This window comes from Muscardinus avellanarius (assembly GCF_963383645.1).
Source record: "Muscardinus avellanarius genome assembly, chromosome: 2".
Classification (NCBI taxonomy): domain Eukaryota; kingdom Metazoa; phylum Chordata; class Mammalia; order Rodentia; family Gliridae; genus Muscardinus; species Muscardinus avellanarius.
This window is the reverse complement of record NC_137787.1, coordinates 167,296,551-167,324,123: the sequence shown is the minus strand read 5'-3', so window position 1 is coordinate 167,324,123 and position 27,573 is coordinate 167,296,551. Positions and strand designations below refer to the sequence as shown.

Genomic DNA, 27,573 nt, shown 5'->3' with positions numbered 1-27,573 from the left:
TGGTTTACAAAGAAAAATAAAAATACTGTCTCTCTGTAAGAAACTCTTCCAATCACATTTAGCTTAGTTTTTCTTAATAGTCATTGTTCAAACACTTATTAAATAATTTCCAGGCTTTTCCACCTGGTATGAGTGCTTTAAAAAAAAATAAAAAGAAAAAGGGTTTCCACTGACCAGTTTCATACCGCAGCAAAGAATTTCACCAGCGAGAGAGGGAGTCTGGTTAACTTCAAAGCAAAAGACAGATTTAGTAATGGAGAAGAAAGCCCTCCCATGCTACGTTACCACCCATACGTTAATCCAAAAAGTTCTGGTGGGATTAATTGTAGATAGGAGAAGGAATCTGGCTAGATGTTGAAAGATATTTTATGTAGGCAGACCAGAGCGTGCTTATCTGAGACGTCTCTGATTGGATGCCTCGAGTGACGCACTTAATTGTAAACTGTGATGTAAGAGTGAAATGTCAAAACGAAGCAAAAGAAGAGAACACAACGGGGGGGGGGGTGCAAATTAACGAGAGACAGTCCAAGCTCAGAGCATTACTTATTTGAAACCAAGTCACAGAATTGCATTCTGGCCACCTGGAACCTGGTGCATGGCTCAGATTTTATCGAATTGCTATAGCTTGATTAAAAAAAAAAAAAAAAAGTCAGCCGGGCGTGGTGGCGCACGCTTGTAATCCCAGCATTCGGGAGGCTGAAACCTGGAGGATCACGGTTCGCGGACAGCCTCAGCTACTCAGTGAGGCCCTCTGCAACTCAGTGAGACCCGGTTTCAAAATAAAGAATAAAAACTAGGGCAGGGGGTGTAGCTCGGAGGTCGAATGCCCCTGGGTTCCATCCCCAGACCCGCAAAAAAAATAAAAAATAAAAAATAAAAAGTCAGAATATGTTTAAGCCCAGATAATCACTTAGCGGACATAACAATGAACAGCTATAAAAATGACTTGAGAGCCAGGCATTGTGGCGCACGCTTGTAATCCCGGCATTCGGGAGGCTGAGACCAGAGGACCATGGTTCACAGACAACCTCAGCTACTTAGTGAGGACCTAGGCAACTCACTAAGACCCGGTTTCAAAATAAAGAATAAAAAACAGGGCAGGGGGTATAGCTCAGAGGTCAAATGCCCCTGGGTTCCATCCCCAGACCCACCAAAAAAAAAAAAAAGATTGAGGTAGCCATGCGTGGTGGCGCACACTTGTAATCCCCGCGCTTGGGAGGCCGAGACAAGAGGATCGCACAGGTTCAAAGCCAGCCTCAGCTACTTAGTGAGGCTCTCAGCAACTTAGTGAGACCCTGTTTCCAAATAAAATAGGAAATAGGTCTGGGAGTATAGCCCGGAGGTAGAAAGCCTCTGGGTTCCATCCCCAGTACCACCAAAAAAAAAAAAAAGATTGAGGTCAAATAAAGTATAAGGCCAAATTACATAATTGTAGCTTTCATTTTACCTCTAAAAATTTCAGGGATCCCTCCTGACTTACCTGACTTATTGTGAGACTACTAGTGTCCCTTCCCCTCCTCCTCCTCTTCCTCCTTTGTGGTACTGGAAATTGAACCCGGAATATTCTCCCTCCAAGCTACACTCCCAGTCCTATTGTTTGTTTCTTTGTTTGAAACAGGTTCTCACCAAGTTGCTTAGGCTGGTCTCAAACCTGAAATCCTTCTGTCTAACCCTTTCAAGTACTGGGATTATAGGCGTGTACCACTACATCTGGCTCTTTCTGCACTTAATAAAAACAAAATTTTGCCGGGTGTGGTGGCACACGCTTGTAATTCCAGCATTAGGGAGGATGAGACAGAAAATCGTGGTTTGCAGGCAGCCTCAGCTACTATTTAGTGAGGCCCTTTGCAGCTCAGTGCTACCCTGTTTTAAAATAAAGAATTAAAAGCCGAGCGTGGTGGTGCACGCTTGTAATCCCAGCATTCGGAAGGCTGAGACTGGAAGATCACAGTTCGTGGACAGCCTCAGCTACCTAGTGAGGCCCTCTGCAACTCAGTGAGACCTGGTTTCAAAATAAAGAATAAAAAATTGGGCAGGGGGTGTAGCTCGGAGGTCAAATGTCCCTGGGTTTCACCCCCAGACCCGCAAAATAAATAAATAAATAAGTAAGTAAGTAAAAATAAAATAAATAATTAAAAATAGGTCTGGGGATGTAGCTCGGAGGTAGAATGTCCCTGGTTCTATTCCCAGTACTGAAGAAGAAGAAAAAAGTATACATCAGATATATTTGTCATAATAACTGCGTGAACACGGATACCTTAACTAAATTCCATACTTTTTGTGTGTGGCAGGGTACTGGGGATGGAACCCAGAAGCATTTGACCTCTCAGCTACACCCCCTGCCCTATTTTTATTCTTTATTTTGAAATAGGGTCTCACTGAGTTATGGAGGGCCTAAGTAGCTAAGGCTGTCCTCGATTTGAGATCCTCCTGTCTCAGCCTCCCAAATGCTGGGATTACAAGCGTGAGCCACCATGCCCGGCTTAAATTCCGTATTTTAAACCAGCACAGTGGCACACACCTGTAATTCCCGTTCTTGGGAGGCTAAGAAAAGATCACAGGTTCACAGCCAGCCTCAGCAATTTAAAGAGGTCCTCAGCAACTTATTGAGATCCTATTTAAAAAAAAAAAACTAAACTAAAGGCTGGGGGTGTAGCTCAAAAATAGACCACCTCTGGGTACAATCCCTAGTTTTACAAAAAATAAAAATAAATTCCACACTCTATTCAGGTGTCCTCAGTTTTGCTTTACTACTCGATTACATTTCATCGTGTCTCCTTAAGCTCCTCTTGACAGTAAGAGCTTCCAGGTTTTGCTTTTTGTGGCCTTGGCAGTTCTGAGTACCGCTCAGGCATTTTGTAGAATGCCCCTCTATTGCAACTTGTCCAATGTGCTTCTCAGGATTACACCGAGGTTATTGTTCTGAGGAGGTAGACCACAGAGGCAAAGTTCCATTCTCAACACATCATATCTAGGGCACAGATTATCAGCGTGACTTATCACGGCTGCTGTGGACCTTGATCACCAGGCCTAGGGCATGTTGACAGACTTCCCCACTGTAGATACTCCTTCTGTTTCCATACAGTACTTTTTTTTTGGTACTAGGAAGAATTGAACCCAGGGACATTCTACCTCTGAACCACATACACCCCAGTTTTGGTTTTTTGTTGTTTTTATTTTTATTAATTTTGAAACAGGATCTAAGTTGCTAAGAACCGCTAATTCTCCTGTCTCGGCCTCCCAAGCACAGGGATTATAAACATGCAATACCACACCTGGCTTCCTTACTCTTTTGAAAGTTACCATGTGCAAACTACACTCATGAAGGGCGGCGCCACTCTTTGGGGGATTGAGCCCAAGGGCATTCTACCCCTGAGCTACAATCCCAGCCCTATTTGTTATTTTGAAACAGGGTCTAAGTAACTGAGGCTGCTCGGAACCTGTGATCCTCCTGCCTCAGCCTCCCAAGTACTGAGATTACAAATGTGCACCACCACGCCCAGCTTTAGGCTCCACTCATTTTTTTTTTTTTTGGTGGTACTGGGGGTGGAACCCAGAGGCTTTCTACCTCCAGGCTATACTCCCAGACCTTTTTTATATTTTATTTGGAAACAGGGTCTCACTAAGTTGCTGAGAGCCTAAGTAGCTGAGGCTGGCTTTGAACTCATGCGATCCTCCTGTCTCAGCCTCCCAAGCTTGGGGATTACAAGCGTGCGCCACCACGCCCGGCTAAGGCTCCACTCTTGAAGGATAGAGTATCTATAAAAATTTGAAGCTATTCTCCAGATTTGTCTCCTCTCCTGTTCAAATGATTTATATCGGCATAGACATAGGGTTAACTTATACTTTGGGCCATAATCCATATTTGGCTTTATTGCTTTGACATAGCACTGTAGGTTATTTTTAGTTACTAGAATTAGATGTTTGACATTATGTTGTATAGTTCCCACCCCAGACCTACAAGCAGCTTTCACTACAGCATCCCAGTTCCTTTCATTGGTATCAAGATGTATGTGTTGTTGGACGTGGTCATGCACACCTGTAATCTCAGTACCTGGGAGGCTGAGATAGGAGGTCGTAGTTCTGAGGACAGCCTTGGCAACCTAGCAAGACCATTTCAAAATAAAAGCTGGAAGCCGGGTGTGGTGGTGCATGCTTGTAATCCTGCACTTGGGAGGCTGAGACAGGAGGATCACACAGGTTCAAAGCCAGCCTCAGCTACTTAGTGAGGCTCTCAGCAACTTAGTGAGACCCTGTTTCCAAATAAAGTATAATATAGGTCTGGGAGTATAGTCTGGAGGTAGAAAGCCTCTGGGCTCCACCAGTACCACACACACACACACACAAAAGCTGGAGTGTAGCAGGAGGCAGTTCATTCTACCTAGGTTCAATCCACAGTTCCACAAGGAAGGAAGGAAGGAAGGAAGGAAGGAAGGGAGGAAGGGAGGAAGGGAAGGAGGGAAGGAAGGGGGAGGATGTAGCTACAGGATAAAATAAACTTAGAAGGATACGGTAAGGCCCAGTGGTAGAATGCCTGCTTGCCTATCTAAGTGTCTAGGTTAGAGAGAAAACAGAATAGTGAAAGGAGACTGGGGAGGGAAGTGAGAATAGGGAAGATTGAACAGTTCAAACAAGGTGAAGTCCGTACATGGCTTGACAACCCATCTCACTAATGTATATGGGGAGGATGAGGGAGAGTTGTCCGTAGGGAAATACACCAAGCCACGGGTGCATGTATGCTTATTAACACTTTTGAGTCTCGCTATGATGAACATTTAAACTGCATCAATAAAAGTACTTAAAGCCGGGCATGGTGGCGCATGCTTGTAATCCCAGCATTCAGGAGGCTGAGACTGGAGGATCCTGGTTTGCAGACAGCTTCAGCTACTTAGTGAGGCCCTCTGCAACTTAGTGAGACCCTGTTTCAAAATAAAGAATAATAATAAAAAAAAAAAATAGGGCTCGGAGGTCAAATGCCCCTGGGTTCCATCCCCAAAAACCCGCAGCCGGGCGTGGTGGCGCACGCTTGTAATCCCCGCGCTTGGGAGGCAGAGACAGGAGGATCGCGCAGGTTCGAAGCCAGCCGCGCGCGCTGGCTTAGGAGACCCTGTTTCCAAATAAAAATGTAAAAATAGGTCTGGGAGTGTAGCCCGGAGATAGAAGGGCTTCCAGGAACCCCAGTACCACCAAAAACAAAACAAAACAAAACAAAAAAAAAACCCCGCAAAAAAAAAAGTACTTAAAACATTTTTAAATAGAAAAAAGCCACAACATACATCTTTTAGGCACTTTTTATTTTCCAAAAAAAATTGTCGTTAATATATAAACATTTCATTCTCTCAAAAAATTCTACAACTATACAGCTGTTTGCTCCATTATTTGCATAGGAAATGACCACAATACAAAAATAAGAGGGAAAAAGAAGCAAAACAGCAACTGATTTATGCTTTTCATGTAGGTATGTTTCCACGTATAAACATTTTGAAGCCTCTTACAAAATTATTTACACCGTTTGTTGTCTATTTACACATTTTTAAGAGCAACTTTTCTAACAAACAAAACTATAACTTATCAAGTTATGAAAATTGTTTTCTAAAAAAACTTACTATATTACCACAAAATAAATAAAAGATAAACAATATTTTAAAAACAAAATTAATTTCTCATTTCAATTAAGACCCCTTTTGGCATTTTGCGTATTCTGCCCTTTGGTTAACAGCATCAGCATCACATTACTTTTATATTGCATATATGTAGCACTTGCTTCCTTAAATTCTCAACATCTCATTGATATTTAAAGGCAGACACTGAGTCAGTACTAACAATAGATTAACTAAACTGCACTGTAATTTAGGTAAAATTACTGTGTCTTACTGTATATTACATGCAAAATCCACATAAATTGTCATTTTACCAACAGTACTGCACGAGCAAACATCTCAGTATATGAAAACTGCATCAAAGTCAACGTTTCCATACATACATATGAAAACTGCATCAGATAGTCAACATTGTGATATGTGAAAAGTACACAAGTCCTTCTCTTTAAAAATGATACTGTGTTTAGCTTATGGTTAAGAGGTTTAACTTTTGTATTCTGTAACTATCTTTAAGCTCTTGGGTTTACAATTCATATAAAACATCTTTCATATTTAAAATAAACAACCCTATTTTAATCAGTGCATGAAATTAGCTTTTTAAAGTTCATTTGAATGATTACTTCCCCCTAAAGAAATGAATCTGGTAATGTTGAGAGGTATCTTACCACAAATTCTAACTGTAAATGTATCCACGGTTATTTTCAAAAGAAGTATGATTTTCCCCAAAAGAATCCTAAAAAACTTGTAATAAACATAGAAAGCTGATTTGCATATTTACAAAATTTTGAATAGCAAATATAGGCAACTCATTAAAAAAGACATTTGTTCAATGGCTATTCGTGAATCGACAGGTACAGTGTGTACCTAATAAGGGATTATTTAATCGTCACCCAAACCACGCCATGTCAAATAGCATCTCGACACTCGAGCAAGCCTTTCTTCCAGTGCTTGCCAACTGATCTGCTCACCAAACACTGTCACATTAAATGATGGGGGTCTAGGGAAAAACACTGGCCGCACACCCCTCCGCCCCTCACCCACGTGGGGCTATCGCTGCCTGTCATGAGATGGGAAGTCGGCTTGCGTAAAAAGCCAGGTACATTACAGCAAGCATTCCAGATTCTTAAAATGACCAAACACTTTGGTATCAATACAATGTATTCCCTGTTTTTCTCAAATATACAAAATATACATTTCCAGTTTTTTCGTTTTTCTTTTTCTTTTTTTTATATGAATAGTGACGTCGGCCGCTCGCAAGGGCCGGGCGCTCAGTTCTGATGCCGCTTCATGTGCAGGGCCAGGTGGTCGGAGCGCGAGAAGCTGCGGTTGCACACGCCGCACTGGAACGGCTTGGCGCCCGTGTGCTTGCGGTAGTGACGTGTCAGCTCGTCCGACCGCGCGAACCTCCAGTCGCAGCCCTCCCAGGTGCACTTGTATGGTTTCTCACCTGTAGCAAGGAGAAGACCGAGGAGGACCGATTTAGGAAAAGCATGGGCCATGCAAAAGAAAAAAAAAAAAAAAAAAGCATACAAATTCCATTATGAACTAAACAAATATGACCAGCCCCTCAAAGCAGTAGAGTGAGTCATTAGAGTTTGGTCTTTAACTGCTAGCCAGACAAAAGAAGAAAGTGTGTTGCGTGCCTTTGTAAAACTGAAGGCAGTTTTAGGCAAATGCAAAATGTACTGGCTGCCCTTATTTTTATGTATTCCTGCTCATACACATCTATGGAGTGCTTAGATTAACTTGAGTAGCCTTATCGTGCAAATGTGGACTCTACACAAAGGAATCCAAATTAAATGGCTACAGATTAAGGGCTATGCAGAGAGCAAGGGAGGACAGGTGCAGCTGATCAAAGCATCTGCAAGGTGATCTTCCCGGGCTGCAACTGCTTGATGGAGACAGGGCCTAGATGCCTCTGCGTTAGGCAGACGGAAGCTTGTAGCGGAGCCCTAGGGCCTTCATTTCTATTCTCTTTAGATTCACACTAGCACGTGCACGCACACACACACACACACACACACACACACACACTCACACCCTCTTTTTTCAGACTGAAGCAAAACCCAGTTAGAAATATTTTAAAGCTAATAAATGTCTTTAAAGCTTTATGCATTTGATATTTAACATTTATTATTTTGTGTGTGATGCTGGAAGATGGAACCCAAGATCGTACACGTGCTAGTCTAACACATTTCTTAGCCAGACCATAACGTCGGGTACTGGTAAGTCCACCTTGGTAGAGTCAGGCCAATTCTAGCAACTGCTGATATAATTTCTTTGCTAAGTGCTGTACCAAAAAGGCAATCAAAACTCATTCCATAGGTGGATGTGTTATGCAAGCCTGTAAGCCCAGCACTTGGGAGGCTGTGACAGGAGGATTGCAGGTTCTAGGACAGCCTCAGCAATTACTGAGGCTCTCATTAACCTAGAGATTGTTTCAAAATACAAATAATGTAAGGCTTAGGGTATAGTTCAGAGGTAGAATGCCCCTGGGCTCAATCCCCAATACCACCCCCCCCAAAAAAAAAATAGGGCTGGAAAAGTAGCTTATAAGTAAAATGTCCTTGGGATTAATTTTCAGGACCACAAAGAAATTATACATACATACATACATACATGTAAATTTTTTATTCCATGAACAATTTACCAAGCATCTTATACTCCAGACACTGTCCCAAATGCATAGGACGCAAGAGTGAACGAAACAAAGATGGGTGCCCCAGGAGCAGGCCAGCAGAGCACCTACCTACCAAGTCCCCATCCTGTCTGTTCCTTCACAGCTCTTTGCACTTGAATAGTGAATTGGTAACTGAGCCCCTCCCACCCTGGAATTTTTATTATTCTTAAGGTTCTCCCAAGTTTGCTAGCTGCTTCAGTTTCAAAGTGACTAGGTATTTATAATGTAACCTTAAATGTTTTAGAACTAATCCTATTTAAGATCACGTTATTCCTAGATATAAATCCCAGAACAGTCTTTTTTTAGCACTAAACTAATAGGTCTAGCTTATTCTGTTATAATTTTTTTATGAATGTCAATGGGTTTTTATAAAATATTTGCATATTAAAGTACTCTTGGCATACAGATGGGTTTTATATGGATACCTTCTCCCTGAATGCCTTTATTTATTGTGGTACTGGGGATTGAATCTAGGAGCATTGGACCTCCAAGCTACACTCTCAGCCCTATTTTTCTTCTTTATTTTGAAACAGTGTCTCACTAAGTTAGAGAACTTCACTAAATAGGTGAGGCTGGCCATGAACCTGGGATCCTCCTGTCTCATAAAGGATAAAAAAATAGGGCTGGTGGTGTAGCTCAAAGGTAGACTATCCCTGGGATCAATCCCCAGTTCCACCCAATAAAAGACTTCTCCAGAAAGAGAAGAACCTCAGAGTTGCACTCAACCACCTTTCTGCCTAATTGAAAGGCACCATATCCAGGAAGCTGTAACTGAGTTCTAATTTGAAAAGACATTGTGTCCACGTCAGCTTGCTTGAGGTTTCTACAATTCGGCATTAATGTTTTGTCTTGTTTTTGAGGGACTAGGAATTGAACCCAGAGGCATTCTACCTCAGAACTATACCCACGGCCTTTTTATTTCTTGTTTTTGAAACAGTAGTTGCTAAAGAGTCTCACTTTGTTACACGGGCTAGCCTCTAACCTGTTATCCTTCTGTCTCAGCCTCCCAAGTAATGGGATCAGAGGCGTGTGACACCAAACCCCAAGATGATTAATGCTTTGTTATTTTTATTTTATTTTACTTTATTTATTTATTTATTTATTTATTTACTATACTGATAACCTCTCTCTTAAAATCCTACAGAACAAAATAAAGGTCTAAGAATAGGAGACATGAAATTAGTCCCAATTCTTTCCAGGGATGTCACCTTCCCTTTCTACCTTTCATCTCCCCTCTTTTTGGCGCTGACCTAAAGCACACTTACTTTTTTTTTGGGGGGGGGGGGTTAATGTTGAACCCAGAGGCATTCTACTTCCAACCTACACCCCCAGCACAATGTGTGTGTGTGTGTGTGTGTGTGTGTGTGTGTGTGTGTGTGTGTGTGTTACTGGGGGTGGAACCAGGGCTTTTCTACCTCTGGGCTATATATACTCCCAGACCTATTTTATATTTTATTTGGAAACAGGTTCTCACTAAGTTGCTAGGAGCCTCACTAAGTAGGTGAGGCTGGCTTCAAACCTGTGTGATCCACATGCCCTACTACGCCCTGCATACAATTTATTTTATTTTTGTTTTGAAACAGAATCTCACTAAATTGTGAGATCTGGCCTCAAATCTGTGACTGTCCCATGTCAGCCTCCCGAGTACTAGGATTATGGGCATACAGCACCACAACTGCATACCATCACACTTGGTCACTTATGAACCTTTAATTCCCTTTTTGGTTCCTATCACTTCATTCATTTGTCCGTTGATTTGGTGCTGGGGAGTGAATCCAGAGGCTTTCTATCTCCAAGCTACAGCCTCAGCACCATTTTTTGGTTTTTGGAAACAGTGTCTCACTAGGTTGCTTAGTCTCACCTAGTCACCAATGCTGGCTTTGAACCTGCAATCATCCTGTCTCAACCTCTCAAGAACAGGCATTACAAGTTCACCCCACCCAGCTCTATCACTCCATTTAAAAAATACACATCTGGATTTTTTCTCATAAATGCCAACTAGAAATTCAAGCTAATCCACTCAAACCTTTTAAGTAAGAAAAGAAATAAATCACTCTTATTTCACTTATGTTTCACATATAATCTGTTTGAAATGCAGTAACATTTTAGGACTAGTAGTAAAGCAGCTATCCGGTTTGTAGATATAAATCAAAGAGAAAAGAACAATTTAGCATACAAGTGTTTGGTTTTGTTCCTCATGAAAATAAATCACAGAAACAAAACATATTGGTTAACTACTTTACTGCCCTTTAGTGGAAAAGGGCTATTTCTGATGTCTGAGGCAAGAGGAAAAAAAAAACTTCTTACTAAGCTCTAATTTTAAAAGAGATCATGCTAACCCTTTGAATTTAATAATTAAATAGCAGAGAACTGAATTTCCAAAGTTTATTTAAGAAACAAGAGACACTAGACTTTTTGTTCACTGTTTTGATTGGCCACAAAGCAATAAACTGCACTAATATATTTTTAAAGTTTACTTTACTGATTGGTTAAAATACAGTAGCCATCAAAGTTCCTAAAACATTTGGGGTTTTGCTCTCAATTCATGCACATCTACAGATTATCCAGCCAAGAATACTGCCAGTGTCTGGGAGAATCGTCGCTGCGGCCAAGTCTTCCTATAAAAGCAAGGACTACTATTCCCCACTCGGGGCCGTTTCTATGGGTTTGTTCAAGTGTCAACACTGTTCAAGTAAAACATCGTAGAGGAAGCTGGTACCCAATTTCTGGCCAAACAGCAGGCTCGCGCCTTTCTTCCTCAGCCAGAAACACGATGCAGAGTACTTCTGGGAAACCAAACTGACTTCCTTCAAGTTATATTTCAACAGGATAGAGCTTTCAAAAGTTTAATTGGATTTTTACGGAATCTCTTTCCAATACCACCAATTTAAAATATTTAGTTAAGCTCTTTCAACATCAACTGTATTTTTAAGTTCTCATGCTGTTAATGTGAAACTTTCCAAAGGCAAAGAAAGAAAAGTGGCAAGTTTGTACAGCATGGAAAACAATCTTCGACTTTATCTCAAAGAAAGTATGTGTTCTTATTCTACTTTAATATTATAGGAATAGTTTGCTAAGAATCTTTAATCTTTGAAAAAGAAACGTCCAAGTGCAAACATACATACTATTCATATCGACAAAGCCATTACCATCTTTTATCAAGATGTTAAAACAGAAACATCTTTAAAGGGAAGAGGGCAACCATCTACTAAGCACGTACGGGACAGCCAGGTTGTTCTCCTGGTTTCAATCTTACAATAACCTCCTAAGCTGGAAGCCGGTAATAGGCTCTACATTATGAATCCTGGCCTGCCCTTTTTCCTTAATGTCCTTCTTTAATTTTCCATTAGCAAACAATACGCTGTCTTTGAATGAGTCAAGGAATACATATCTATTGTTCAAATTTATTAGATTCTAGGTGGGCATGGAGGCTGAGATGGGAAGATGGCAGGTTTGAGGACAGCCTCAGCCAAGTAGTGAGAATCTCATCAACCTAATGGGACCCTGTTTCAAAAAAATATATAAAGAGTGGGGGTGTAGTTCAGAGGTAGAATGCTCTGGGGTTCGATATCCAGCACACGCACGTGCATACACACACACACACACACACACACACGCGCGCATATATAGCACACACATATGCTATATATGTGTGTGTGTGTGTGTGTGTAAGATATATATATATATCTTAATGAACTCACTGCAGTCCTTAAACCCAAGACTGCCCGAAGCCCAGGCATACTTGAGCAGAGCCAGCCCTCTTCAGAGACCCACCACTCAGGGCCTGGAGGAGAGAGGCCATCCTTAAACCCGCCTCAAGCTGGTACTGGCAATCCCAAACATCACCTAAGTAAAGAAGGTTAATTTCTCTCAGACTAGGTAAATTTCAGTGGCTTTAGCAAACTGTTTGTATTCAAAAAAAAAATCTTCCTAAGAAACTAAGACATTATCTATTTTTGCTTCTGATAAAGAGAAAAAGACTTTTTTTGGACCTACCACAATAAAATGGGACGTTTCTCTGCTCTGCTAAACATATTTAATAGACTCATACCAATATTCTTCTCTAGAATATCCTACATAGATTCTCTTAATGGGAAAAAAAATCACAGAAGGAAATATTTCTTTTAGAATAGATAGCATCAGGTAATTTTAAAAACTTTATTACAGTAAATTTGGGCATATCCGTTTCCTTCCTAGTGACAAAAAGATAATACAACCCGTGATATTTGATAAAGATAAAAGCCACCAGAATTGAAGAGAATGTATGTATCAAAGAGGCTGCAGACAAGCCAGGCATGGTGGTGCACACTTTTACTTCCAGTGCTTGGGAGGCTGAGACAGGAGGATTGCACAGGTTTAAGCCAGCCTCAGCAACTTAGTGAGACCCTGTTTCCAAATAAAGTATAAAATAGGTCTGGGAACGTAGCCTGGAGGTAGAAAACCCAAGTTCCATCCCCAGTACCACTAAATAAACAAACATATAAATAAATAGGCTGCAGCCTATACTAAAAGCCTTGCAGAACATAAATAAGAGTTGGTCTCTGGGCTCAAACAACTTAATTTTATTTATTTTGCAGTGCTGGGAATGAGAGACACTCGCCCGCCCTATTTTTATTTTTTATTTTGAAACAGGGTCTACCAGAGTTGCAAAAGACCTACACTGAGGCTGTCCTTGAGCCGCCATCCTCCTGTCTCAGCCTCCCAAATGCTGAGATTATAAGCATGTGCCATCGCGCCTGGTTTAGTGAGACCATTTAAAGGCCGGGCGTGGTGGCACATGCTTGTAATTCCCGAGCTTGGGAGGCTGAGACAGGAGGATCACACAGGTTCAAAGCCAGCCTCTGATACTCAGTGAGGCGCTCAGCAACTTAGTGAGACCCTGTTTCAAAATAAAGTATAAAATAGGTCAGAGTATAGTCAGAGGTAGAAAAGCCCCTGGATTCCACCCCCAGTACCCCCCCCCACACACACAGAGAATAAAAAAAATAGGGCTGGAAGTATGTAGCTAGGAGGTAGAATGCTTCTGGGTTCAATCTCCAGTATATTCCCCCCAAAACTGATTCATCTTATCCTCTTCTGACAGGCACTATTAGAGATCATTCCACTTCTCTATCTCCATCACTTCAATTTATAATTTTTATTTTTATTTATTTTTATTTTTGTGTGTGTGTGGATCTGGGGATGTTCCAGGGGCATTTGACCTCCAAGCTACACCCCCTGCCCTATTTTTTTTATTCTTTATTTTGAAACAGGGTCTCACTAAATTGCAAAGGGCCTCACTAAGTAGCTGAGGTTGTCCACGAACCGCAATCCTCCAGTCTCAGCCTCCCAAATGCTGGGATTAAAAGCATGCGCCACCACACCCGGTTTACTTCAATTTATTTTGAACTGGGCTAGGGATACAGCTCTGTAGTACAATGTGTGCCTATAGCATGCAGAGGGTCCTGGCTTTTCCCTCCAGAATAGTGGTATTTTTGAAGCATTAGGTTGACGTTTTGATTTTCACTTGTACATATACTGTTTTATGAGGGCCTCAACTACCTATGCTTTACCTTCTTAGCTAGTTTTTATGGTTAAAAGAAGGGGCAGAGCCTGTCCTCAACTCTGCTGTGATCCCACACTTTTCCCAAGGCCTCCATGAAAAAAAGAAAAAAAAAATCACACTGGTCCAGCCAAGGTGTGGCTGGTTCTTTTCCTAATGGAAGAGGGAAGAGGTGCATATGAGACCGGCAGCTTTTCTCTATTTCTCCCAGAAAGTTAGGAAAAAGCTAGGTTTTACCCTGCCTGGTACTGCCAAGGGGAATCCGACTTAAAAGTATATTTAGGTAAAAACTGCCTTTAATCTCAAGAGAAAAAAAAAAACCATTAAGAATCACTTATTAGCCATCCCATCGGGATAAATCCGATGAGAATAAGTTTTGTTTGACAGAATTGGACTAGACCTGAGGAAATGAAGTTGCTCTGAGGCCCTAGCGCTGCTCACAGGCAATGAGGGGGAGGTCTTCTTTGGGGGATGCTGATCTGCTGAACCAGAAGGAAGAGCTGTGCTGGCCAAGGGACATGGTGGCCCCTGCCTGCAATCCCAGCTACTCAGGAGGCTCAGGCTGAAGGATAATAGATTTTGATACCAGCCTAAGCAAGTTAGAAAGGCTTTGTTTCAAAAGAGGCAATCTGGAGGGAACATGCCATCAAGGATTACCTTGCAGCCCAGGTCATAGCAGAGAAACTCTTGCTACTTCCCCAGCCCTTAAACATGAAGCTGGGCATGGTAGTGCACACGCCCAGTCCAATTTTATTTATTTTGAAAGAGGGTCTCACTAAATTTTGCAGGGCTTTGCTAAATTGCTGAGGCTGGCTTCAAACCTGGGATCCTCCAGTCTCAGCCTCCCGAGCACTAGGATTATAGACAAGCACCACCATGCCCAACTAAGGTATGCTTTCTTTGTAAAGAAGCCAAAAGGTCAAATTTATTCTATTTTGATGAGTGACACCCCCAGCCCTATTTTTTATTCTTTCTTTATTATTATTTTTTTTGGGGGGGGGGGTGGTACTGGGGATGGAACCCTTCTACCTCCAGGCTACATTCCCAGACCTATTTTATTTGGAAACAGGGTCTCTTAAGCCAGCAAGGCTGGCGTTGAACCTGCGTGATCCTTCTGTCTCTACCTCCCAAGCAAGGGGATTACAAGCCTGAGCCACCACACCAGGCTTATTCTTTATTTTGAAACAGGGTTGCAAAGGGCCTCACTAAGTAGCTGAGGCTGGCTTCTAACCTGCACAATCCTCCTGTCTCAGCCTCCCAAATGCTGGAATTACAGGCGTTGAGCCACCACGCCCGGCTTCTATTTTGATGTCTTTAAGTACAAGTTACCTACTGTGCACTTCTAAAAAACAGTAACTAATCAAGAATTTTTAGAATCCTGGAAAGTAAAAAATTCAGAAATGCTGTGCAGAGATACTTTGACTCAAGCAGGACATTACTGTGTTTCTAATCTTTCACCAGAAAAGATGTAGGTCATCAAGTAAACAGCTGCTACATCCTATAGAACTAAAAATCAAAAACATGTAAAATTCCTGGGTGACTAAATTATTACTTAAAAAAGGGGAAGCGCAGTTCCCTCCGTTTCTTTGAAGAGCACAGCTGATTGCTTCTATCTGGATTTCAGGAATTCTATTTAATCTACTTATGAACCATCTTCTCCCAGTAGTTTAAAAACATAAGGTAAAGAGATTATTCGTCTTTAGATTCTCCACAAAAAAACCAGCCAAACGTTTGCTGAATCAAATTATGCTTCTTAACCTTTGATAAGCTTTATCATTGAGAAACAATGTTTAATCAATTTCCTAAGTAAATGTTTTTCAGATGAACAAGTAGTAGAAGCAAAGTTTAATCTTCCCAGTGAGTCATTAAAAAGAAATTGTTTCTAAGCTTTCAAGCTCATAAATACCTTTTCTGGGGTCTGAAACAACAAGTATATTATTTCTTTTTAACATAAACTGGAAATTGACAATATAGAATATAAATGTCAAAGATGGAAGTAACAATATTAAAAATTATTTAAGGAAGTCAGCCTCAGCTACTCAGTGAGGCCCTCTGCAATTTAGTGAGACCTTACTTCAAAATAAAGAATAAAAAATTTAGCTGAGCGCCGGGCATGGTGGCGCACGCTTGTAATCCCAGCGCTTGGGAGGCGGAGACAGGAGGATTGCACAGGTTCGAAGCCAGCTACAGCTACTTAGGCTCTCAGCAACTTAATGAGACCCTGTTTCTAAATAAAATATTAAAAAAAAAATAGGGCAGGGGGTGTAGCCTGGAGATAGAAAAGCCCCTGGGTTTCACTTCCCTGTACCACAAAAAATAAATAAATAAATAAATAAATAAATAAATAAATAAATAAAGTTTAACTAGTTAACACTCAACACTAAAAAACTAACATGATTAACATGATTCTTTTCCTGCAAGGCAATTATTACAGGCAAAATCATTCGTCACTAAATCTCATCCTACAAAATATTTTCCCCCTATGTTCCTTCTCCCAATAATATAAGTTACACATCTAACCAATATTGATCTATTCTAGATACAAATGATATGACCTCCATCCATTAGGGCCGAGATAAATTCTTCTGCATTTTCTTTTTTTTTTTTCTTTTTCTTTTTGCAGTACTGGGAATTCTACCTCCGAGCTATACCCCCAGCCCTATTTTTTATTTTTTAGTTTGAAACAGGGTCTCACTGAGTTGAAAGGGCCTCACTAAGTAGCTGAGGCTGTCCTCAAAACAAGATCCTCCTGTCTCCGCCTCCCAAATGTTAGGATTACAAACATTCACCACCATGCCAGGCTCCAGCTTTTTTTGTTGTTTTTTTGGTACCAGAAAATGAATCCAGGTTGCTCTTCCTTTGAACTACACACCCAGCCCTTTTTATTTTGAATGTTCATTTCAGAGTTGTGCCTATCATGAAAACATCTTCGTTGTTAACATTACCTATGTTTTTTTGTTGGTTTTTTTTGTTTTCTTTTGGTGGTACTGGGGTTCCTGGAAACCCTTCTACCTCTGGTTACACTCCCAGACCTATTTTTGTATTTTTATTTGGAAACAGGGTCTCTTAAGCCAGCGACTCTGGCCTCGAACCTGCGTGATCCTCCTGTCTGTCTCTCCCAAGCTCAGGGATTACAAGCGTGCGCCACCACACCCCGCCAACATTACCTATGTTTTTAAAATCAAATTTTTAGTTAGTGGAGAACAGCCGGGCATGGTGGCACATGCTTATAATCCCAGCATTCTGGAGGCTGAGACTGGAGAATCCTGGTTAGGGGATAGCCTCAGCTATTTAGTGAAGCTCTCCACAACTTAGTGAAACCCTGTTTCAAAATAAAGAATATAAAATAGGGCAGGGGGCGTAGCTCAGAGGTAGAATGCCCATGGGTTCCACGCCTAGTACTATAAAAAAAAAAAGTACTAGACCAAAAATGTTCCTATCATAAGGATTTTTTTCAGAACTTAACCAATAATGAAAATTAAAATTTCAAGTAGTGATCACAGATTTAAAGTATGCATAGCAATATCTTACATGTTACAAAGAAAGTGTTCTGTGTAAACAAGTAAGGAAGAACAAACTTATCCCCTTAACAAGGAGGTTTGTGCTAGAAAGCCTTCTGAGACTTAAAGTGGAATTCTTTCTTTAAAACAGAACCTTGAAAGACAGTACTTTACTTGGAGAGTCCATGTCCTGCTCATTCGCTCTTTTGTGGGAGCGTTTCCAATTATATTTTTCTTTCTCAACCAGGGATAATCAGAAAGAGGCATGGAGTTCCTCTCAGTTTGAAAGATATGGGAGTCAGGGATACAGGAGTCAAATACTTCTCTGGACAACTAGAGTCTGAACACTTAATTTCTACCCTTTTCCACAAAGTTAAGACTAAAAAGCAATCTCAATTTTTATTACGAAATTATGGATAAGAGGTTGAGTCGCTTGGTAGAATGCTTTCCAGGCATACAGGACACCCTAGGTTTGATCCCTAGCCTGTCTGCACGCACGCGTGCGCACACACGTAGAGGAAAGATAGATAAGAACTGGAAGCTGGGGCTGTGGATATACAGTAAAGCATTTGCCTGAAATGCACCGAGGCGCTGTGTTGGATTCCAGCATCAAAAGACAACCCAACAACAAAACTCAAGAAACACCGAGATAGGAGGATCACAGGTTTGAAGCCAGCCTTAGCAGCTTAGTGAGACCCTGTTTCCAAATGAAATATAAAATAGGCCCAGGGGTATAGCCTGGGAGGTAGAAGGGCCCTGGATTCCATTCTCAGTAACACAAACATATACACACAACTCACAAAAAACAAAAACTATTATGCTGTTCGCATGAGAGTTTCTCAGTCATGGTAACTTGCAAAGGCAGAATGACATCTGAATCTTAAAAAAAAAATGTCTGGGGCCAGGCATAGTGGTGCACATTTGTAATCCAAGTACCTGGGAGGTGGAGACAGGAGGATGGTGGTTAGAGGACAGCCAGAGCAACTTAAGTGAGGCCCTCAGCAATTTAGTGAGACCTTGTTTCAAAATAAAGAATTAAAAATAAGGCTAGGGGTTTAGCTCAAAGGTAGAATGCCCCAGTACTGGGTTCCATCCCCAGTACCACCAAAAAAGAAAAAAAAGAAAAAGAAAGAAAGAAAAAAAAGTCTGGGCACCAGGTGTGGTAGCACATCTGCAATCCCTGTACCCGAAAGGCCGAAACCAAAGGACTGCAGGTTGAGGCCAGCCTCAGCAATTTAACAAGACCCTGTTTCAAAATAAAAGGATAGGAAGGGCTGGGGAGTATAGCTCAAAAGAACTTCCCTGGGTACAGGCCCTTATATACATTATAAGGCATACATATTTCAATAGAATATTCATCTAAATGCCATTGTACAAGTATAGACATTTTGATTTGCAAATATACCACTTATTCACACTGTTGCTTAGAAGCAGCCGTAACTACAACTTCTAACCAGGAGCATGATGTGCATGTATATATACATGTATTACAAGTAACACACACAAACACCCACTCAAGCACCTGAAGGAGGCCTTGATGGGCCGTAAATATGCTATTTTAGGTATACAGACACGAATGAAACATAAGGATTCCCTAGAATTGAGGCAAAATATATTTTAGGTGTTTTGTCTGACCATACCCCCCCCCCAAAGAAACCAGAACTCTGCATTATTTAAACTATTTTCTCTTATTCTTTCACCCATAATTTTAAAAAAAATTTTTTTAAAGTTCCATTCTAGAGCCAGGTATAATAGCACATGCCTACAATCCCAGAACCTGGGAAGCTGAGACAGGAGGAGGATCACAGGTTTAAGAAAAGCTTAGCAATAGAGAGATTTACAACAGCCTCGTGGGACCCTTGTTTTCAAAGAAAAAAAAATAAAAAGGACTGGGGATAGATCTCAGAGTTAGAATGCTCCTGGGCTCAATGACCAGTAAAACACAAACACACATACATACAGGGAAGGAAAGAAAAAAGGTTCAGTTTTTGAGACGCTTTGCTTTGGTTCAATTTACAACCCGCGTTAAATTCAGAATATGTAGCCGGGCGTGGTGGTGCATGCTTATAATCCCAGCATTTGGGAGGCAGAGACAGGAGGATCACAGTTGGAGGGCAGCCTCAGCTACTATTTAGTAAGGCCCTTTGCAACTCAGAGAGACCTTGTTTCCAAATTAAGAATAATTAAAAAAAAAAAATAGGACTGGGGGTGTAGCTCGGAGGTAAAATGACCCTAGGTTCCAACCCCAATACAAAAAAAAAAAAAAAAAGTCTTTTCCAAAGCAATGCTAGAGTTCTTGACATCCTTTCTGCAAAACAGCAATCATTTAAAGAATAGTTTTCAGCCAGGCGTGGTGGCGCACGCTTGTAATCCTCCCCACACTTGGGAGGCAGAGACAGGAGGATTGTGCAGGTTGGAAGCCAGCCTTGCTGGCTTAAGAGATCCTGTTTCCAAATAAAAAAAAATATAAAATAGGTCTGGGAGTGTAGCCCGGAAGTAGAAGGGCTTCCAGGAACCCCAGTACTACCAAAAAAAAAAAAAAAAAAGAATATTTTTCAGGGCCAGGCGTGGTAGTGCATGCTTGTAATCCCATCGTTCAGGAGGCTGAGACCTGAGGATTGTGGCTCGGTTTGCAGCCAGCTTCAGCTACTTAGTGAGGCCCTCTGCAACTCAGTGAGACCCTGTTTTAAAATAAAGAATAAAAACTAGGGCAGGAGGGGGCGTAACTTGGAGGGCGAATGCCCCTGGGTTACATCCCTAGACCCGCAAAAAAAAAAAAAAAAAAGTATTTTTACATCGCCATCACTGCTATAGTTTTTTATATTTCCTGATAAACTGTCCAAATAGGAGCAAGAAGGACAGAAAGAAAACCTAAGAGGCTATTAAATGAAGAAAATTACTGAGGAAGAAACCGTTTCATTTACTTGAGCTTTGGGAAATGGAAGAAGAAAAAGCCTCTGCACAAGCCTTCACGACTCCTGATACCTTCACTGGAAAACAAGCGGTGGGTGGGGAGGATGCAAGGGAGAGCACCCAGGTAAATTTTAAAAGGCATTGTCTAAAAACTAGAAATGAGGAGAAAACAACCCGATGCTCTACGATTACCCAAGAACGGGTTTAGCCAGATAAACAAGTCTGGTAAAACCCTCCCCAGGGCAGTTGAAAGACTATCAAACAAAACTTTATTAAACTGGATTACAGGGTCTCGCCCAATCCCTGTTGAAGGCCAGGGTGCTTACGCTCAGGTGAAAAAGTCCATGCATGGGGCCCAAACAAGGCCTAGGTCCTCTTTTTAGTTTGTTTTTATTAGTACAAGCATTGTTAAGACAACCCACTATTAAATTTCTTTGCCAGCAGGTCAAGTTCCAGAATCCCAGGTACAAGCATTCAGAGCCCTAAACCTGACAGGGGTTGAAAGGCTATTTAGATAGGGCTCCACTACATCCCTGCAATCAGCAGTTGATTGTACCGTAATATGCAATTGTACTCTTCTTTTATTAGGAGACTTTAACCCTATGAAAATGTTAATTCTCTCCTTCCTATCTCCAGTTTCAAGGGCTTCCAAAAAAAAAAAAAAAAAAAAGAAAGAAAGAAAGAAAAAGAAAAACAGTTCAAATGTTTCTAAGTTATCTCCCCTTTATCAAAATTTCGGGTAAAACACCATTTTTAATGTTTCCTCAATACAATATAGTCTGTAAGAGTATATTTTAGTCTTTCTATATAGAACATTTTCCTGGCACTTGTTATTTGTATTTTGAAAACTTTAGGTTGAAGTCTTTTTGTTGGGCTTGATTCTTGAGCGCCTCACTGTAAACGTAATTTCTACCTTGGGTTGCTTAGATAGGATCTTTCCTTTTACATAACCAATTTGTCTACATCTAAAATCCTCAGGCCAAAACAACTCCTTTATTTCAGATAAATACAAAAGATATCTTTTCTTTAAAAAGCCAGCTTCTCAAAAAGCTCGGGTATTCACATTGTTACCAATGCTATTCAGATTTTAATAGCTAGGATTTTTAATAACTATTGTTTCTCATCGGGACTATCAAGCAGTACTTCCTAACATGCATACAAAATGTCTGCAACAGTATTCCTTCCTCTCAGGGCTCCATCTCAGCATTGACCTTTGTTCAAAGGCTTTTACTTTTTAATGTAGCAGTTAGAGATAACTACTTCATTTATCAAAACTCAATTTCCATAGTAACATCTAGCCTGGGGAGATTCAAGTCCTCACACTAATCCAACTACCCATTCAAAGGAACTGTTGAATACTTGGGTTTCCATAGCAATGATGGAATAATACATTTTGCTAGGTCACTGCTTTTATTAGCAAACTTATTCTTTGAACTTTAGGTAAAGGCTGTATTTACTGAGCAAAAAAAGTATAATCACTTTATATAAAAAGTTTTTTCCTTGAGGGCTATTCTTTAAAGAAAATTACAAATAGTAGCCATCTATATATTTGAAATATTATGGGTACGTGAAGCCCTTTAATAAAGCATACCACCTAGTTTCATCATAAACTGGGTTTCTGATATAAAGTTTTAAAAACCGAAAAACTCTTAAGCTATGAGTTTAACAACAAACAAAAAAATATAATTAAAGAGGCTAAACTTAAAAGTAAATTTAAGCACAGATGAAGTATAAGCTAGACTAAAGATGAAGCCTCTCAAACTTATCAACGTGGATTGGGGTAGCGTGTAGAACATACTTTAAACCATAACCCTACTTCTGACCACCTGATTTTAATACTCTGCAATTTCAGGCCTACTTTTCCTCCAGCACAGCAAATATGCTAAATACAAATATTTTAAGTAAACAGAGAAACTAAAGATAATGTATTAAGCAGGAATGCTGTATGTGTGCTAAATGAAAATAATCTTAGTGTTTAAAGGGGTTTTATTAAAGCAAAATGGTTTACCATGGAGGGAAATTTTTTTCCCTTTCTTTTCAAGACAGGAATAGCACTGCCCTTCAAAGTTTTAAAATCCATTAGTAAACACTGTTGTTTATGTTTTGGGGTAATTAATTCTACATGAGGAGACAGGGCAAGGCCTCTTTGAGGGAACATCAGTCTTTCTGGAACCAGACTTTCTCAGGGAACTGAATTTTGAGCCAAGCCAGTGCTGAAAAGGTAGGCCATTAAAAAATAAAAGTTGACAGAAGAAAGAAGAGATCAAACACGTGTTGGCTTTTAAAAGGATGAATACCACTTATGCTATTTACACAACTCCAAGAATTAACAAGAAAATTACATACCAGTATGAGTCCTCAGGTGAGCTTTTAAATGAGAAGACTTTGTATAAACTTTTGTGCAACCTAAAATAAAAGCGCAGAGGGAGAACAGCTTGTCATTTTGGAGTGCCTTTTGAAATCTTCACATTTGATGATTCAGTGTTCAAAATCTGGCTTTAAGGAAGAAATCGCTCATACTAGATGAAATATCTGAAGCTTCAATTTTAAGTCTTCAGGAGCCCTCCTCCATTACCTTATTAAAGGCACAAAGTGATTTGTTTTATGTATCACTTTAGTAGGAAAGAACACAGGTAAACCTGAGCCAAGCGACAAATGGAAAATTTGTGTTTATATTCCAGTAGATGCTTTTTACTAGCGATACATACTTTAGTGATTTAAGAGCTACTATAGTACCTGTTTTTTTTTTAAAAAAAATTTTTAATGGATAGAGCTGACAATGCTAAGCCATTACCTAAGATGACTGTAATTTTCTGTACTACATTTCTTGTTTTTTTTTTCATTCAGCATGTCATGCCATATCATGTACCATGGTCAATAAATTATACCCTAAATTAATCATAAACTAGCTTACGCCTGCAACCTGCAAATATATTCGTCACTGTCATCAATTTATATTTTGGGCCACATATCTCATTCAAGAATTAACATGCTATCGGAACCATCCTTAAAACTTATCCTTGGACAACCTTGTGCCTGCCAACAGGCAAGGCAACCCCTAATTCATTACCACAGGTTATTTTTCCCTATCTTACTTGACACCTCTTTCCATGGCAGCTAATTTAGAATTTAACGCTTGGAATTTTTAAAGTCCAAGGTTACAACATTTCCCCAGAATGTTGTAGTATATTTTTTAATATATAATAAAATAAAACAAAGCTGGGTGTGGTGGTGCAGGCTGGTAATCCCACCCAATAACTCTCAGAGACTAAGGCAGGAGGATTGCAAGTTCAAGGCCAATATGGGTAACTCGGCAATATTCTGTCTCAAAAGAAAAAATAAAAAGGGCTGGGGGTATAGCTCACTGGCAGAGAACCCCTGGGTTCAATCCCCAGTACAGCAAACATAGTAATAGTAAAATAAGCAATAGGTAAGGTTATATACCAAGGTAAGCCTAGAAATAAGAAAAATAGATTTTTTTTTTCTTAAACTAAGGGACAACTTTCTCAAGTAAATGTTTAAAACTTTGTTAAACACACACACACACACACACACACACACACACACACACACTCGCGCACATGTCAACCAGGTAGGGCCACATACCAGGATAATCGCAGTAGTGGATGCGGCGTTTCTCCAGATCAGGGTTGCTTCTTCTATTGTATCTGACAGGTTGGATGTTTTGCGAATTAACTGGCAGGGTGGCAGGCAAATTTGGGTTGTGAATTGCCAGTTTAGAAGCAATTGTAGCAGCATAGGATGGAGGTGGGGTTAAATTCTGGAGCATCTCTGCTTGTCTATCGGGGCTTCCAGGCTCTGAGCTTGGTGGTGACGGGGGGAAGTAAGTGGCCTGTTGTGGAAGAAACTGACTTGGCATTGTGTATGTGCAAGGGGGCATGCCCTGGAATTGTTTCATCGCAGTCTGCGGTACAGCAGAGGTGTGTGTGTTAAGGCCTGCCATGGCGGCTGACATAGAAACATTAAGGGTGTCCATTACTGCTGTCTGGTTTGTAGAACTGGGCATGTCTAGGTCCGGTGTATTCAGTAGCTGGTACAGGTGGCCCTGCTGGGTAGGGACAGAAAGATGAAGATCTGGTGTAGTAAGTTCTTGTTTGATGAAAATATTGTTCACCTCTGGAGCTGCGGTCTGGTGTGAGCTGAATATACTGGTGAACTCGGGTAGGGCCTGGGTCGGGGCCGGAGGAGGGCCGGTCGTCTCACTCTGGTGGCTGAAAATGGTAACAGGTTCTGTCTTGATGTGTGTTACGCACGGTCTCTGGGATTTGTAGAGGCCAGTTCTCAGGTGAGTGATGTCAGGGAGGAAGACGTTCATGTTGATACTGTAAGGTAACCCTTCACTGTCAGTGAAGAATTGGTCTACGACTGAGGCACTGTCTCGTCTATACTTTTTATGCTCTGGAATTATTGGAACTGAAGGAAGCTGAGGTGTCAGATACTTCTCCATTTCACATCTTGTCTAGAAAAGAAGAGAAACAAACACACATAATCCACCTGGTTCATCTCAGGAAGAACAAAGGGCGCTTACTAAATTGCCCCCAATGTTCCCTGTATAATGTACTAAGGCAATCTCCTAAGTGTTGCTTATAAACATATCGGGTTTATTTTGTCAATTGTGTAATTATTGGTTCACCAAAGGCTTACGAAAGTAAGTCCGTCTTGGTAAAATCGCTCCAAAAAATCGGCCCCAGACAAAACAGTGAAAGGCAAATTAAGTAAAAAAAAAAAAAAAAAAAGGAAGCCAACAAAATATATTCCTTTCTGATGCAACAGTATCACCCTTTTACAAGCAGGATTCCCTGCCCCATTACACAGATAAGCTTGCAATTAAAGTACAGTATTAAAGTATTGCCAAACGACCTCGATTCAGCCCATGTCTCATCGTCAGATTTAACAGGTCTTACTTAAAAAACAAAAAAGCCATTAAAAACATCACAAAAAGAATTCTTTTTTGCTTAGCCAGATAGTTCCAGAAGATTTAATATAAAACATTGCTTGGTTTCAGTACCTATTCTTGCTTATAGTTCAGTGAAAATCTGTGTTCTTTTTAATAATATGTTTCGATAAAAATTTAAATATTTTGAGCAAAACAATATTCACTGAAACAATTTCATTCAACATTTGATCTAAATGTTGATTTTAATCAGCAGATTCGGTAATTGGTTAATAAGATAATGAAATGTTCCTATTCATATCCCTATCTAAAACAGATCTTTAATTACCTAAGGGAAAATCACTCCCTTGGTAGACTAGTGCTAAGAAGCCCGTGGGTGGGGAGAGGCTGCTGTATCCTTAGCACACTCATCCGCAAAACATTTATCATGTCCTCCTCAGTGGGCCAGTGCGACATTCCCCCTTACTCTGTAAAAAGCCCAGTCATCCCTTGTCCTCTCATGTCTCCTAGGCAGGAAATTGTCAAACTGAAATAACCAAATAGTTCAAGTTGTGATTTTTTTTTTTTTTTAGGACACAATCCTGCTTGTTACAAGTCGCCTCAATCTCTTTACAGCTAATTTTGCCTTCTGGAATAATATAAGCTTATTTTTCTCATAATTTTTAACACTGAACAGGAAATGTCGAAAAACAAAACCCAATTAGGTGGAATGGCTCACGTAACTATTAACCACGACACCTTCACCAGTGAATTTAAGAACGTCATATTTTGCTACCAAATTTCAAAAGCGTTTCGTCTGGGACCTCAGATCATTCAGATCACACGGTGTGGATGAGCACGGGATTTCCCGGACAGATACGATTTAAAAATAAAAATTAACGCTGTAGTCATGTGAGTCACATCTCTGACAAATGCCACTGTCCTCTCAAATCACGGCGACACTGGCAGACCCCCCGGAGTAGGCGCTGGGTAACAAATACACAATAATACCAAGGGGCTATTAAATGAAGCGTCTTGAAATAAACCGAACTAAACCCTTTCGTGCACTGCGCTCCCGTGGCGGTTAGTGGTTTCTGATTTTAGCTCTTCCAGCTGTTTGCATGTGGGTATGTTTCCAATTTTTTTTTTTTTCCTTGGGACAAGCTAAAAGTCCCGGGAAGTTTTTTTCTGGGCTATATGACTCCGTGCGTGGGCGAAAGAAACAGGCGGTCGCTCTAATTCGGCTGCTGGGCAAGTGTAAAAGCCAACTGCCAGCTTTCAACGCGGCTGGGGAAGGAAATTTACGCGCACACTAAGAAAACACCACCCCGGGCCTCTTTCTTGCCTTTTCTTTTTTAAGAAAAAACAAAAACAAAAAACAAAAACAAAAACAAAATAAACGCTGCGATACAACCTTAGTTATCCAACTCCGCTTTCCCAAACGCGGCCCTCCGATCGCTCCCAAAGCGGGGTTGAGCCTCAAGCAAGGTATGAAACCCCAAGCCAGCTAGCTCTCCCAGCACCCCCAAACCGAGTTTCTAAACCCTAGAGGTCGAGGGGAGGTGGACCTCCAAAGGCCACGTCTTTGGGAATGAGAGGCAAAGGAGTCATTTACGCAAAATACAGAGGGGTGCAAGGTTTCATCTCCCACATGCTAAAAAAAAAAAAAAAAAAAAAGGTGAGCGCCAGCGCCCAGTTCCCTATTTACCCTCTTGCAGGCGGCCGGGCCAGGGCGCGCGGACCCCCAGAGCCCCCCACTTGCTCTCCACGGATGCGGGCCGGGCGGGGCGGGCGCCCGGCCTGGAGCGGCCCCTGCCGCCCCCGCTCGCAGGCGGGACACGCCCGGGCCCCGCGGCGGCGCCCAGCCTACCTGGACCAGCTCCTCGGCGGGCAGGCGCGGGCCCGCGGCGGGCGGCGGCGCGGGCTGCGGGGGCTGCGGGGGCGCGGGCTGCGCCTGCGGGTGGTGGTGCGGGTGCTTCAGCTCCTCGCCGGGGAAGAGCGCCGCGTCGCGGGCCGGGTTCGCGGCGCCCAGCACGGGCTTGAGCTGCGCGAACACGGGCTCGTCCTGCAGGGCGGGCGGCTGGGGCACGGGTCCCAGGCGGGCGCTCATGGTGAGCACCCGCGTCGCCATGGGCACTCGGGGGGGCGGCGGCTCGGGCGCGTTCCCACCTCGCCCGCGCTGGCTCGGGCGGGCGAGCTCGGCGGAGGGGCGGCGCGGCGCGGGCAGAGCCCCGGGCCGACGGCAGGCGCGGGCTTCGAAGGCGCGCGCGGAAAGCACAACTCTTCCGCCGGGCCGCGCGTCCTCCCGGCGGCCACTTTCTCCCGCCCCACCCTCTCACTCTCCGGAGCCCGCTCCCGCCACCGCCGGCCTCCGCGAGCGAGCTGCGAGCGCGCGTACCTGCCCTGCGACTACTGACACTTGACGCCCGCCTCTATTTCTCCCA

The 27,573-nt window shown here is 41.8% G+C and overlaps 1 protein-coding gene across 1 annotated transcript; it reads right to left on the bottom strand.

Annotated features, from left to right (window-relative positions):
* Positions 1-6,868: 6,868 nt before the first annotated feature.
* On the bottom strand, positions 6,869-27,260 carry KLF5 (KLF transcription factor 5; the record flags this gene model as incomplete). Its single annotated transcript, XM_080720029.1, has 4 exons — positions 6,869-7,047; positions 22,582-22,641; positions 23,842-24,715; positions 27,000-27,260. 4 exons carry the CDS (start codon positions 27,258-27,260, stop codon positions 6,869-6,871), a joined length of 1,374 nt encoding a protein of 457 aa, XP_080576155.1.
* Positions 27,261-27,573: the final 313 nt, after the last annotated feature.